A 12,289-nucleotide genomic window follows, 5' to 3' on the forward strand; every position below is an offset into this window, starting at 1 on the left:
TCGCGGGACGGTTCAGAAACCCTCCCGAACTCTGTAACTTGTACATCACGAAACCCTCGACTCCGCCTCCTAGATAAAGGGGAGTCGAGGGACAAAGAAATGATCGATTCATTGTTTTACGCAACCTTAGTTTTCATAGCAGTCGAGTACTTTTCCGGCTGAAACCTTCGAGATCTACTTGCTCTCTACTTCCAACTAAACCCTAGTCTACAACCCGTAGGCATTGATAAGTTAATACCTTATCACTACCCCCCAACAAATATTTTAAAGGAAAGTAAAATTTTCTTCAAAAAGATGCATCTGCTCTCTACACTCCCCCACTACCCCACCCCCACCCAAACAAAACACCTCACTTTTATGAACATCTATCTTAAGACCAAACATTTGCTCAAAGCTGCAAAGTAGAAATTTTAAATTTCTTGCACTCTCAAAACCCTCACGCGATAAGAAAATTGTATCATATGCATACTAAAAAATGGCAATCCCATTCTCCTCGAGACTAGATACCAAGACAACGATTACCGTAAATTGTTGTACATTCTTAACCATCACACTCAAGGAATCAACAACAATATTAAAGAGAATGGGAGACAAGGGACCTTGTCTCACCCCTCTGTATGTAGAAAAGAAACCACCCAATTGGATAATTAATTTTAATTAACTTTTCACTTATAATGATGCTAAAGACAAGATCATTCCATTTATGTGAAACCCTTTGAAGCATAAAATAATACCAAAAAAGGCCATTTCACATTATCATAAGATTTTTTCAAAATCAACTTTGAAAAGGACCTGAGACAATTTTCCATCTCACTTCATGTAAAATATCCTATAGAATAGAAACCCCTCACATTGTAAATATATTTTTCACAAAAGTTGTTTGGGCTTTATCAACTATCTCCCGAGCTACTGGAGCAAGCCTATTATACATACTAAATTTATGCACTACCAAATCATCCTCACACTTGGGGATCAAGGTAATAGTCACATAATTTAGTCTACCAATATTCAAATTTCCATTATCAAATTATCGAAAACCTTTTTAGAGGTATTTTCACACAATCCCAAAATAATTAATAGAATTCTCTAGCAAAACCATCAGGTCGTGGGATCTTATTGTAATCTAAAGAGAAAATCTCTTTGATCTTTTCAAAGGAAAACATTCTAGTTAAATTCTCATTATTTTCTAGTCCGGCCAAATTTTGGAAATCAAAATAATGGCCAACAATGGCCCTCTCTTACTTCCCAAACAATTTTTGTTATAACAATCGCATGAGCTAATAGATTTTCGTCACCCTTAATCATAGAGTCCCCATCCATTTAAATGTATGAATTTATTTTTCCACCTCTTCCCACTCATTTCTTTCATAAAATATCTAGTACAATTCTGTCCTAGCTTAAGATCAACACCTTTATTTCTCTGCAACATTTTATGTTATCTTCCATCATTAGATCATTAGACTATTTTTAATGTTAAAATACAACTCCCCGTGTGTAACATTTAAACACTAATCTCAGCATTTTTTGTGAAGATTGTCAAGAATATGATAACCTTTTTCTATCTTTTCTATAAGCACGGTCTACATTCTTGTTCACCCCTTAAGGTTTTTTTCCTATTTTGTACTAGTCTCTGATCCATTCATCAATGGAATTTATATTACGAGCATGAGCTTCCCGTACAAGCTTAATCACCTCATGGATATACTCCCTAATAAACCAACACGACTCAAATTTGAAATGAAAGGATCTACTAATTCACTCACTAGTGTCTAGCAAAAAAAGGTTTGTGGTCACACCACTCCCTAGTCAATGCAGACACATTGGTGAGAGGATCATGATCCATCCGATGGGTAATAACTAGAAACCTATCTATTTTCTCTAAAGTTGGAACAACATGATCATTACACCAAGTATACTTCCTATATATTGCTTAGATGTAAATCCACCATATTATTAATTTCAATAATAATATTGAAAATCACACTCCATCTAGTTACCCCACCTGTAATTTATTTTACTTGCATTCCTAATCAAGTTGAATTCACCACGAAATAGAGAAGGGGATTTAATTCCATGACACAAATGAGCAAACTTTCCCTTAACAAACTTCTTTTCCTATAAATTGAGCAACACCCTATATAATAATTAAATTCCATTTAAAATCATCAGGCCTATTCTTAATCAAACATCTCACAAGAACTCTCTTTACTACACTTTTAGAACTTCAAAATCAATATTTTTTTCACCCCAACTAAGATATCAACAGATCTACCATGTGAGGGTGAAACATACCAAAAGAAGTTTTTTCCTTGCCCCAATTTGATCCAGCCACACACCCTTTAAACTCCCTTAGTTGAGTTTCTTAGATTCCAATGAAATCAGTGCCATACTCATCCATTACTTCCCTAGAATGTTTCGTTTTGTTAGTACATCCCATCCCTCTACCATTCTAAGACATGCCTTTTATTTTTTTTACTTCTTGTTCAATTTAATTTTAACTTTATACTTAACACTCACATGGTCAATGTTTTTTTTAGATAAACCTTGTGCCAAATGATACAGTAATCATAAGGAAACTCATAATGATCCTCTAAATCACGAATCTCTTCATCATCATCTTTAGTGAAGGCTTAAGAGCATTCATGTCAAATTGTGCCTGGCAATTTTTAGCATCCAATCTATCAGAATCCATATTTTTTTCACAACTTTAGCCCTAATTAATTTTAAATAATGTCCATTGTTTGTATTCTTTTTTCTATGTTTCCACCCAAATTAACTTTCATTTTTTCTAGATAGATCACAAAGACAATCAGGTGCATAATTAACAAAAGTTGGGGAATGTGTACCATGAGACTCCAAGTTCCTCTTGATAGGGTAAGATCTTTTGCCTTGTCCATCATCTTCCCATCATTATGTGGCCTCAATCTTTGTGTAATGTTCTCAACCAAAGATTTTTTTCCTTTTGATTTATCCTGCATGATTTCTTTTTTCCACTTCAGCTTCACAATCCTTCTCCATATTCCCAATCTTCTGAGATAAAATAACCCCTCTTGGTTGCCCACTGCATCTTTCTCCTCAGTAGCCCCCATATTTTGAGAAATCCTCTCATTACCACCCAGCCCATAATTTGTAGCATCAACATAGGCAACAATAATTCCTTCATCCCTCATCTCCTTCTCGACATGCATATTATACCGCAGTTGAGTAGCCAAAAGCTTCTTCTCCATCTACCCCTTGCCACTGTCTTCCCAGTCGACCTCCATTGCCCTTCGCTCCTCCGCTCATCTTCCTCCCCAACCCACACCAGCCCTAGGCCACTCCTCGATAACCCTAGGAGGAGGATGCGTCTTCCTCCAAAAAATTTCCCTTGTTTTGAGTTTTCAGCTGGCACCTAAGCCATAAACTATCCCTTGTAGTACATCTAGTACCGTTCAATTGGGGTGTTAACGTGTTGTACGAACAATGTTGGTGGGTTGATGGGTGCGTGCAAGTGTGGTTTGGGTCAAGACAAATATATATCCGACCGTTGGTTACCACTTACCAGCACACGCACGTATAGTACTAGTTTCATCCATAAATTTTGCTGCAACTTGGCTCACCTCAAGATCAGCAGCTCCATCCATCGTCCGGTTCGTCGGCACCTCGAGCAAGAGAGCGCATACGCGTGTGCACCTACGTAGGTATATGTATTTCATGGGGTTGCGGGTTCTATACGTACGAGCAGAGGTAATACTCGTGTCCGTTCGTCCAGCTGAGACGAGACTTGTAGTGCAATCCACTCAACTCAACTCGAGCGCTACCAGACCGGCCGGCCGGTCGAGTGATTTAACACACATGACATGGCATGATGATGGTTACTTGCAGGCGATTATGAGCTAATTGGCCCATTAGCTTCGAGTGGCGCATGCACTTGGCCGATTCATGGCCGTTGCTCTCACGCTCTCAAAGATTTCCTTATTTTTCTGAAGCAATTGTTGGACACAAACAAAACGATCCAAAAAGGAAATGACGCAAGAAAGACTGCAGAACAGCAAATTGATGGCCCGACGTTAGTGGGAAATGGAGAGACGCAGGCAGGGCGCACGCACGTACCGTCGCGATCGATCATTCCGTTGCTGGATGTTAGCGCGGGCTAATCAATTGCCACCACCAGGGTAGTTAATCACTTCCGATACATGGACGATGGAGAATTACTACGTACACCACCCGGTTTTGTTGCAAATTGCAATCGATCTATCACAATTATTAGAATTTAGATATACCAAAGAGAACACCTAACTATCAGTCCGTATCAAATTAATCATTCGGATGTTTAGTTTTTTTTTAAATGGTGCTATCTCCGTTCAAAATTTAAGCCTTTTTAGAAAGCTCATTTAATGTTCTAAAAGGCTTATATTTTGAAATGGAGGTAATATGTACCTAAACACATTTCAATGTGTTTGTTCACTCATTTCAGTTTGCATGTAGTTCACACTGAAATATCTAAAGCATCTTATAAAGGCATGTACAACGCTGGTGCTAAGCGCAGATGCTAGGGTCGATATCTCGACCGTTTTGTCCAATTCCAGTTTAGTCTTGGGGTTTCTCTTGGAGTCGGTGCAAATCAAGATGCCGCACGTTCGTGCCAGGTATATGCACCGAGAGGGGGGGGGATAGAGAGACATAATCAGTGGATGGACGCTAGCGAATTAAGCATCTACAGTTGGAACCACCGGTGCTAACATAGATACAAATTGAGAAACAAGTAATTTATTTTTGTTAAGGCCTACCGCGAGCGCCTTGGCTTGTACAAACCCTAATTCGGAACGGAGGGAATAATAAATAGTAAAATCTCGCATCTTTCGTGTTCATTATACATGGTGCATATGATTACTCTTCATATATGCATGCAACATTACCACTGAACACTATCGTACGGTGTAGAAATCTTAAAAAATCTCGATAAAATACCGTTTTTTCTAGGGAAAATTTGCTACATGACACCATTATTTTCTGGCATTTGCCAAAAACACTCAGCCCAATTGTGTCTTTGCCAGGTACCATTACAATTATGTGGCACATTTGTCAGAACACACCACCTGGCTAAAAACGGACACTTTCTCCTGGGATGAGTAGTTTTGAAGAGAAAATGCATGACTTTCCGTTTTCAGCTAGGTGGTGTATTTTGGCAAATGTGACGCGGATTTGTAATGGTACCTGGTAAAAACACAATCGAGCGGTGTGTTTTGACAAATGCCAGAAAATAACTGTGCCTTGTAGAAAATTTTCCTTTTTTATAGCTGAAAATTCTATTTTTGATATTAGGGGAGTATCTGTTTCATTCTGCCAATATTTATTTTTTCACTTTTAACTCCAGGGAGGGAAATGCAGTAGATACCAGGGGCAATCCCGTCATTTGGTACCCGAGCAGCAGCATCACGGGGGAGGAAGGGAGGCGTCCGTCGTTGTAACAGACAGCAGAGAGAATACGCGCTCCCACCATCTCTCCCTCCATTATTTCCTCTCTCCACCTCCCCGTTTATTCTCTCCCTCACCTTCCTGCTCTCTGTCCCCGTCTTCCATTTCTGCGCTTTTCTCCTCCCCACTCCCCACTCCCTCGTCGTCCCAAGCTCACACACCCCGCCCTCGCAGATTTTTCTTCAACACAGCGCCGCCAGCCGTTCTCTCGAGGTACGCACTCCTCGCGGCCCGAAACCGCTGTTCTTTCAGCGGGTTCTTCCTCCCTCGAGGCGCCATTGCCGTCTCCCACCTGTTTGTTTCTTGGCTCCGACGAGCAAGCGTAAAGATTTTTTTTTTTGCGTGGAGAAGCTGCGAATAGGCGGAGTGGTTGGGGAAAGCCACTTTTTTTCGCAGCGAAAGATGGTGATTTTAGCGGTTCTTGGTGCGATTATTGGGATCTAGGGGGACCAGGGGCCCCATCCGCGGGCGTGGTAATGCGGCGCTTGGGCTTTTGGTGTGTCGGTGGAGCAAGTTTCCGGTGAGATTTCCGCAGATTCGTTCGTCTTTGCCGGGGCTCGGGTTTGGGGGGAGCGAGGCACGGCTTGGCTTTTAATTATTCAAAGGGCTTTCTCGGAATTTCGGGCTTACTTTTTGATGGCTGAAGCTTTACTTCTGTAGTCCAGAAATCATTTGTGAGATAGTTCTCGTCTGCTACATCTAGTAGGAATTTCTGAGAAAAAATAGATGCTATATTTGCCATCTTGGTCCACCAAAAGGATGTCTGGATCTGGCGGTAGTTCTTCGATCTGAAACGGGCATTGCCACCGTGAACTTTTGCTGCCGTGCTGTAATTTACTTTCCAGCACTAGTTTGCCCGTATGCTAAGTGCTGGTTGGGGAGTAGAATCGATTAATGGAGAATGGTCTCAATTTTTTTTATTTACCGTTCTGGTTGCTGCAAATGATTATGTTGGCTAGTATGTCTGTCAGTTCTTTGCAGCTATATATAAGATCTGATAGAGTAAAAATAAAGTATATATGATACAGTAATTTTTTTTGGAAAAGTTTATTCTTGTTCTACTATGCTTTTCTACGTGTCTAATGAGCTCATATGTGTATGTTACTATAATTAAATCTCTGATGTATTAAAAATTCATTCATGTAAAATCCCCTAGATGTTCTTGATCAGTATTCTTGTGGTTCTTATCATTGTTGATTTTTTTTCTTCATCTGCTGTTTGTTCTAAAGCAAGTATCTTTTGGTCACATACTGCCAAAATGTATTTGACCTGCACTAGTTTTTTTTAATATAACAATGTGTCCTTTTTTCAGGAGCTGATGCGAGGTGTAAGCTGTACTGTGAGAAGGACAGCTGTGCACGTCAAGATCCAAACTAGTCTCGCTTGATTACAGTAGAGCTGGTTGAATACTAACATACACTTGATTCTGCTGCTTCGAAACATGGGTTCTAGATTTCCATCGCATCAGCTGAGCAATGGCCTGTATGTATCTGGCCGAAAAGAGCAACCTAAGGAGAAGGCCCCGACCATTGGCTCCAATGTGATGCCATACACTGGTGGTGACATCAAGAAGTCTGGAGAGCTTGGGAAGATGTTTGACCTGCATGCTGAGAAGTCTAGGAAATCTGGTCCTTTGGGCAATGCGCCTTCCAGAAATCCTTCATTTGGGGGTGCTGCTTCAAACTCTGGACCTGTCTCTAATGCTGGCGGCCGCTCAAACTACTCTGGTTCTCTTTCGTCTTCAGTTCCTGGTGCCGGCGGATCGGCAAGAGCAAAATCTAACTCTGGACCTCTCAATAAGCATGGAGAACCAGCAAAGCGTTCATCCGGTCCCCAGTCTGGAGGTGTGACCCCAATGTCTCGCCAGAATTCTGGTCCTCTCCCTCCCATGCTTCCTGCCACTGGCCTTATCACATCTGGGCCTATTTCTTCTGGGCCACTGAATTCTTCTGGTGCTCCAAAAAGAAAACTATCTGGATCTCTTGATTCTGCTGCATCCATGAAGCTGCGGGCCACATCGTTTGCTCACAATCCGGCTGTTACTACTGTCACCACCGAAGGTGGTGGTTTCTCAATCAACGGATGCTTTGCGAAGTGCGTATTCTGGAGTGCACTCGGAATCTTGGTTGCAGGGTCTATATTAGGTGTCTTCATTCTTGCTGCTGTCCACAATGCGATTATGCTGATAGTTATGGTAGCGATGCTTGGTGCTGCTGCTGCACTTCTGTCTTGGAATGTTTGGCGGGGGAAAAGAGGAGTGATTGGGTATGTCAATCGCTATCCTGATGCTGATCTCAGAACTACAAAAGATGGAGAGTATGTCAAGGTTACAGGGGTATGTGAAATGTTTCTGATATTGTTGATTTATTCTACTAACATATGATACTGCTATTGTGATCTAGGCTAATGACACTAACCTGAACATAGTTGAGTTTATACAGTATCTATATTATCATGTGTCATGTTAATTCCCATGTTCCTTTCTGTCATGTGTGCTTTGGACATCTATATCAGCGGATAATATAGCAATATATCATGAAATTACTGTATTTTGTGTTAATATTCATGGTACCTATAACTGGATTCTTATATATGATCACTTCGTTTCCACGCCTAGCATTTGTTTTGCCAGTTTTAGGGATTGCATAGGTTGATAGCATATTATTTCTGTTCCTGGAACAAACTGCTGCAACCATTTACTTGTTCCGTTATCAGTTAGCATTCAGTAATGATCAGTATGCCAAACATCACAGGTTGTTACCTGTGGAAATTTCCCACTGGAGTCCTCATATCAAAGGATTCCGAGATGTGTGTACACTTCAACCAGCCTTTATGAGTATAGGGGATGGGACTCCAAAACCGCGAACGTCAAGCATCGTCAGTTTAGTTGGGGATTAAGGACAGCAGAGGTGAGTTTTGTTTTTCACGAATGCTAAACTGTAAATGTCTAGAAAAAAGATGTTTAAATTAAATTGATACAAAGAATTACTTTCAAATATAAAGATAAGTACGAAAAATGTAGCTTCTGCCATTATATTGCTTCGATCCTAACTTGACTGTGACCCTAACATTTCACCGGGTAACTTTTGCAGCGACATGCGGTTGATTTCTACATTTCAGATTTTCAATCTGGGCTTCGAGCATTGGTGAAAACAGGATATGGTGCGCGGGTGACACCATATGTGGATGACTCTGTAGTAATTGACATCAATCCTGAGAACAAGGACATGTCTCCTGAATCTCTAAGATGGCTGCGTGAGAGGAAGCTCTCAAGTGATGGGCAGACAATGCGCCTAAAAGAAGGGTATTATTTTCTTTATGTTAGTTTCCACCTAGAAGGCTATGGCAATGCATAAGCTAGAGATATTTACCTCTATTCCGAAGACGTGCCATAAGATATTAGTGATTCATTGCATTTTTCTTTATCATGTACCTGCAGATACATCAAGGAAGGCAGCACAGTGAGTGTTATGGGGGTTGTTCAAAAGAATGACAGCGTGTTGATGATAGTTCCTCCACCGGAGCCAGCCTCAACTGGTTGCCAGTGGGGGAAATGCTTCTTCCCATCTAAACTTGATGGACTAGTCTTGAGATGCGAAGATACTTCAAATACGGATGTCATACCAGTATAGCGAGCTGAATGCTGGAATGGTTGCCGCTGGAGGGGGGAAATCGGCTTGTCGAATCTTTTGACCTCGGATTGTGTTTGCTTGGTAGAATATTAGAACTGAGAAAAATGTACAAATGTTAGGTGTGATTATGGCTAGTAAAGATCAATGATGGCTGGTTAATCTGAGTTTGGCTGTATAGTCCTTTTTTCTATGTGTTTCGTCCTCGCTTCCTCTCTTTTTTCGGTTATGGGCTCTCAAATACTTGTCGGATATGATGGCTTTTGCGCTGTTTGAATACTTAGTGGAATTGGGTTTGTATGCTATTTAGGATGGATTTCTTGCACTGCTCTTAAGATCATGTTGATGTTGCATTCCTGCATTCACATTATGTATGTATGTGCTGGAAACTGCCAAATGCATTACACAAGTTGTGATATCAGTTGCTTGCCTGCTTTACTTGAATATGGATGATTTGCAGCAGAAATATAATTCCTTTGCCCTTCTAATGAGTTTTAGTTTTTCTTACATGCATACACGTGTAATACAATGAAAATAACAGATATTGTGTTGTGTGCATAAAAAGATATCTTCACATTGTCCGTGACTCTGGGAGAGAAGTCTCTAGGATGAATTGATTAGAAAGAAATGAATAGGAGCAACCAGCAAGACGTGCCACACAATAAAAAAAGAGCGACCAGATTGTAAGTGATGCTCTAATAGGAGTTCGCTGTGAAAATAAGACGAAACTGATGAAATGCAGGGATCTATCTGTAACAAATCTAAGGGTTTTCTGGACGTAGCTGCAACAGAAAGAAGGCTCCAAGGGCATATCCGTAGAAGAAAAGTAGCCTCAGGGACCGGCGTTTGAAATCTCAAAAAAATTTGGACCATTTCTCGATTTGTGCGTGTCATCCTTGCGCAGGGGCCATGCTAATCTTCTCTGTATCGTTCCAATTTTATCGGATGTCCCCGAAGGGACGAGACTTGCTGCAGCAAGCGAGCTTATAAACCGGTCAAAAGCCTCTTCGATTGCCGAGGTGGGACTAAATCATCGACCCCGTTGCTCTCCGCAGCCGCGCACGCAAGCCATCCGAGCAAGCGAGAGAGCATCCTTGCAGGCCCAAAAGCCCAACTCGAAGGCTTTCTGTGGACTGCAACCCACTATGCGGCCCAAATCATTAGAGAGCGAGTCTCCAGAGGTCCATAAACCAGTATTTTCATTTTCTGATTTACTCTCTCCGTGCACTAATATAAGAAGTTTTAGATATTTTTAAAATAGACCAGATATACAAATTAAAAGAAATAAATCTACATACGGAGTACTAAAATTATACTAGATACAAAAAATGGGTGAATCTATAAAATAGCTAAAACGTCTTTTTTTTTAATACATAGGGAGTAGATCAGAGTTCGTCCTATTTTGAGAGTCTGAACCTCACCCCACCTGGATGTCTGACAATTTGTTTCATACCAGTTCCCAGCACTCCCCCGTTCCATGAAACATGTCAAAGATTTGTTAAAATTTAGATCTATGGAAGTATATAAGTTTATGATTTTTGATAGTTGTCGTGTTCAGTTTGTTCCGGACCGTAGAGAGTAGAAACATCATGGCTGGTGAGGTGCCTGAGAGGTAGTGTAAAATGTTTTATTTATCCCCTGGAGTTATAAACTTCCGATTCCCTAGCTGCCAGCAACTGTGTAGCCTTCCGAGCACCAGCACTTTGGCCTAAAGAAGCAGAGATGCTGGTAGCAAAGAGCTGCTTAAAACGGTGCTGGATCGATGAAGCCGCTGCTTCAAGGTTCAGGTAATTTAATTGCCTAGGTTCAGGCCATCCCCGGCAACCTGCGGGGTTCATCTACCAGTCTGATCTTGTCCAAGTTCACTGATCATTCATCCAGCGACCGATCTACATGAGATGGACCGTGTCCATCATGTCCATGGAGCACGGCCGGGCAACCTGTCCAGTGACATCGCCGCGAAAACGAACAAACAGATCAGGCGTAGTCCATCAGGAAGGAATCGACGAATCAGTCACTAAAGATCAAAGCAAAACAAAGACGGTGAAGGCACAGTTAAACAAGGGGCAGGAAACAAAACCTTGTGACGATCCTGGTGTTGATGAAGGCGTGGAGGGAGATCTCGCAGCGGGTCCCAAAGCTAGCTGTCCTAGTTACAAACAGACCACAACAGGAGTTACTCTCCTCTCCCCTATGTCATTTTCTCTCCCTTTGTTACTCCACGATCATCCGACAACCATTCCTAGATCGGTCCCCAAACGTCGCCACAACATTAAAGACGTGTTTGGTAGTCTGGACCGTGTAGTTTTCTAGGAAATATCAGTTCTAGAATATGACAGTGTATAGATTAGTGGCAATGTATGTCAATTGCATGTCAGTGATCACCATGTCCATGTCCATGTCGATGGAGCAGCCATGACACGGTGGTTCCATGGACACCAGCGGACCTACTGTCCATGTTGCCCGGGCGCTTTGGTAGCCTTGACCGATGTAGTTCTCCGTTCTCCAAGACTTGCAAATTCTGCAATGTGACGATGTATAGGGTTAGTGGATAGTTCTCGAGGAAGAGTGTGCCACGACATAGGGGCAAATCCTGACGGGGCCTTCATCTCCCTACTTGAGCCTGGTGCCCTGCCTGCCATGGTGGACATTCTGCTCGGCACATAGCTGCATGGGAGGGGGGACATTCCTATATATAGCCCCACTATTGAATCCCCGGTGCCGCCACGGCTGCCCTCATATTGCAATGGGCCAGGTTTCGAAGGGGGACAAAATGACTTAACACCAGCACCACGGCCGGGTTAATTGACATTGCCACGTCGCAGATAATTTGCGTTGACCTTGTGGACATTAGAGAGAAATTGGGGCTAGGGTATCACGCTACCGAGGGGGCGATGCAGACATAGGCGGTTGATGGGACATGAGAGAGGTCAAAGTGAGTGTGTGAGATAGAGGAGGGGGCGGTGAACCGGTGATACTCGATTGGATTGCGTGCATGGAAGTTATTGGACGTCTTCCATGCTTTCCCACTCGTGCAACCGTTGTAGGCGCCGCTGCAGTTTTGTGCTCCAACAGGCCAGGCCAGGTGTGCTTTAGAACATGTGCGGGCCACAACACAGAGGAGCCCAGCCTACCGAACACGTCCGTTTCGGTTCCCCGTGGCCTGATTAGAGAGTGTGAGACCTACCAAAATCGCCCTAACA

The 12,289-nt window shown here is 42.2% G+C and overlaps 1 protein-coding gene and 1 non-coding gene across 2 annotated transcripts; one reads left to right on the forward strand and one right to left on the reverse strand.

The window, feature by feature from the left end:
• Nucleotides 1-5,492: 5,492 nt before the first annotated feature.
• On the forward strand, nt 5,493-9,421 carry LOC124677701 (uncharacterized membrane protein At1g16860-like). Its single transcript, XM_047213663.1, has 5 exons — nt 5,493-5,670; nt 6,770-7,792; nt 8,211-8,366; nt 8,550-8,761; nt 8,897-9,421. Exons 2-5 carry the CDS (start codon nt 6,899-6,901, stop codon nt 9,087-9,089), a joined length of 1,455 nt encoding a protein of 484 aa, XP_047069619.1. The 5' UTR covers nt 5,493-5,670; nt 6,770-6,898; the 3' UTR covers nt 9,090-9,421.
• A 523-nt stretch (nt 9,422-9,944) lies between these two features.
• Nucleotides 9,945-10,047, reverse strand: LOC124679868. Its single transcript, XR_006995292.1, has one exon. It is a non-coding gene; the product is annotated as a U6 spliceosomal RNA (small nuclear RNA).
• Between the last annotated feature and the right edge of the window lie 2,242 nt (nt 10,048-12,289).

The sequence above is a fragment of the Lolium rigidum genome, chromosome 7 (genome assembly GCF_022539505.1).
Source record: "Lolium rigidum isolate FL_2022 chromosome 7, APGP_CSIRO_Lrig_0.1, whole genome shotgun sequence".
Classification (NCBI taxonomy): domain Eukaryota; kingdom Viridiplantae; phylum Streptophyta; class Magnoliopsida; order Poales; family Poaceae; genus Lolium; species Lolium rigidum.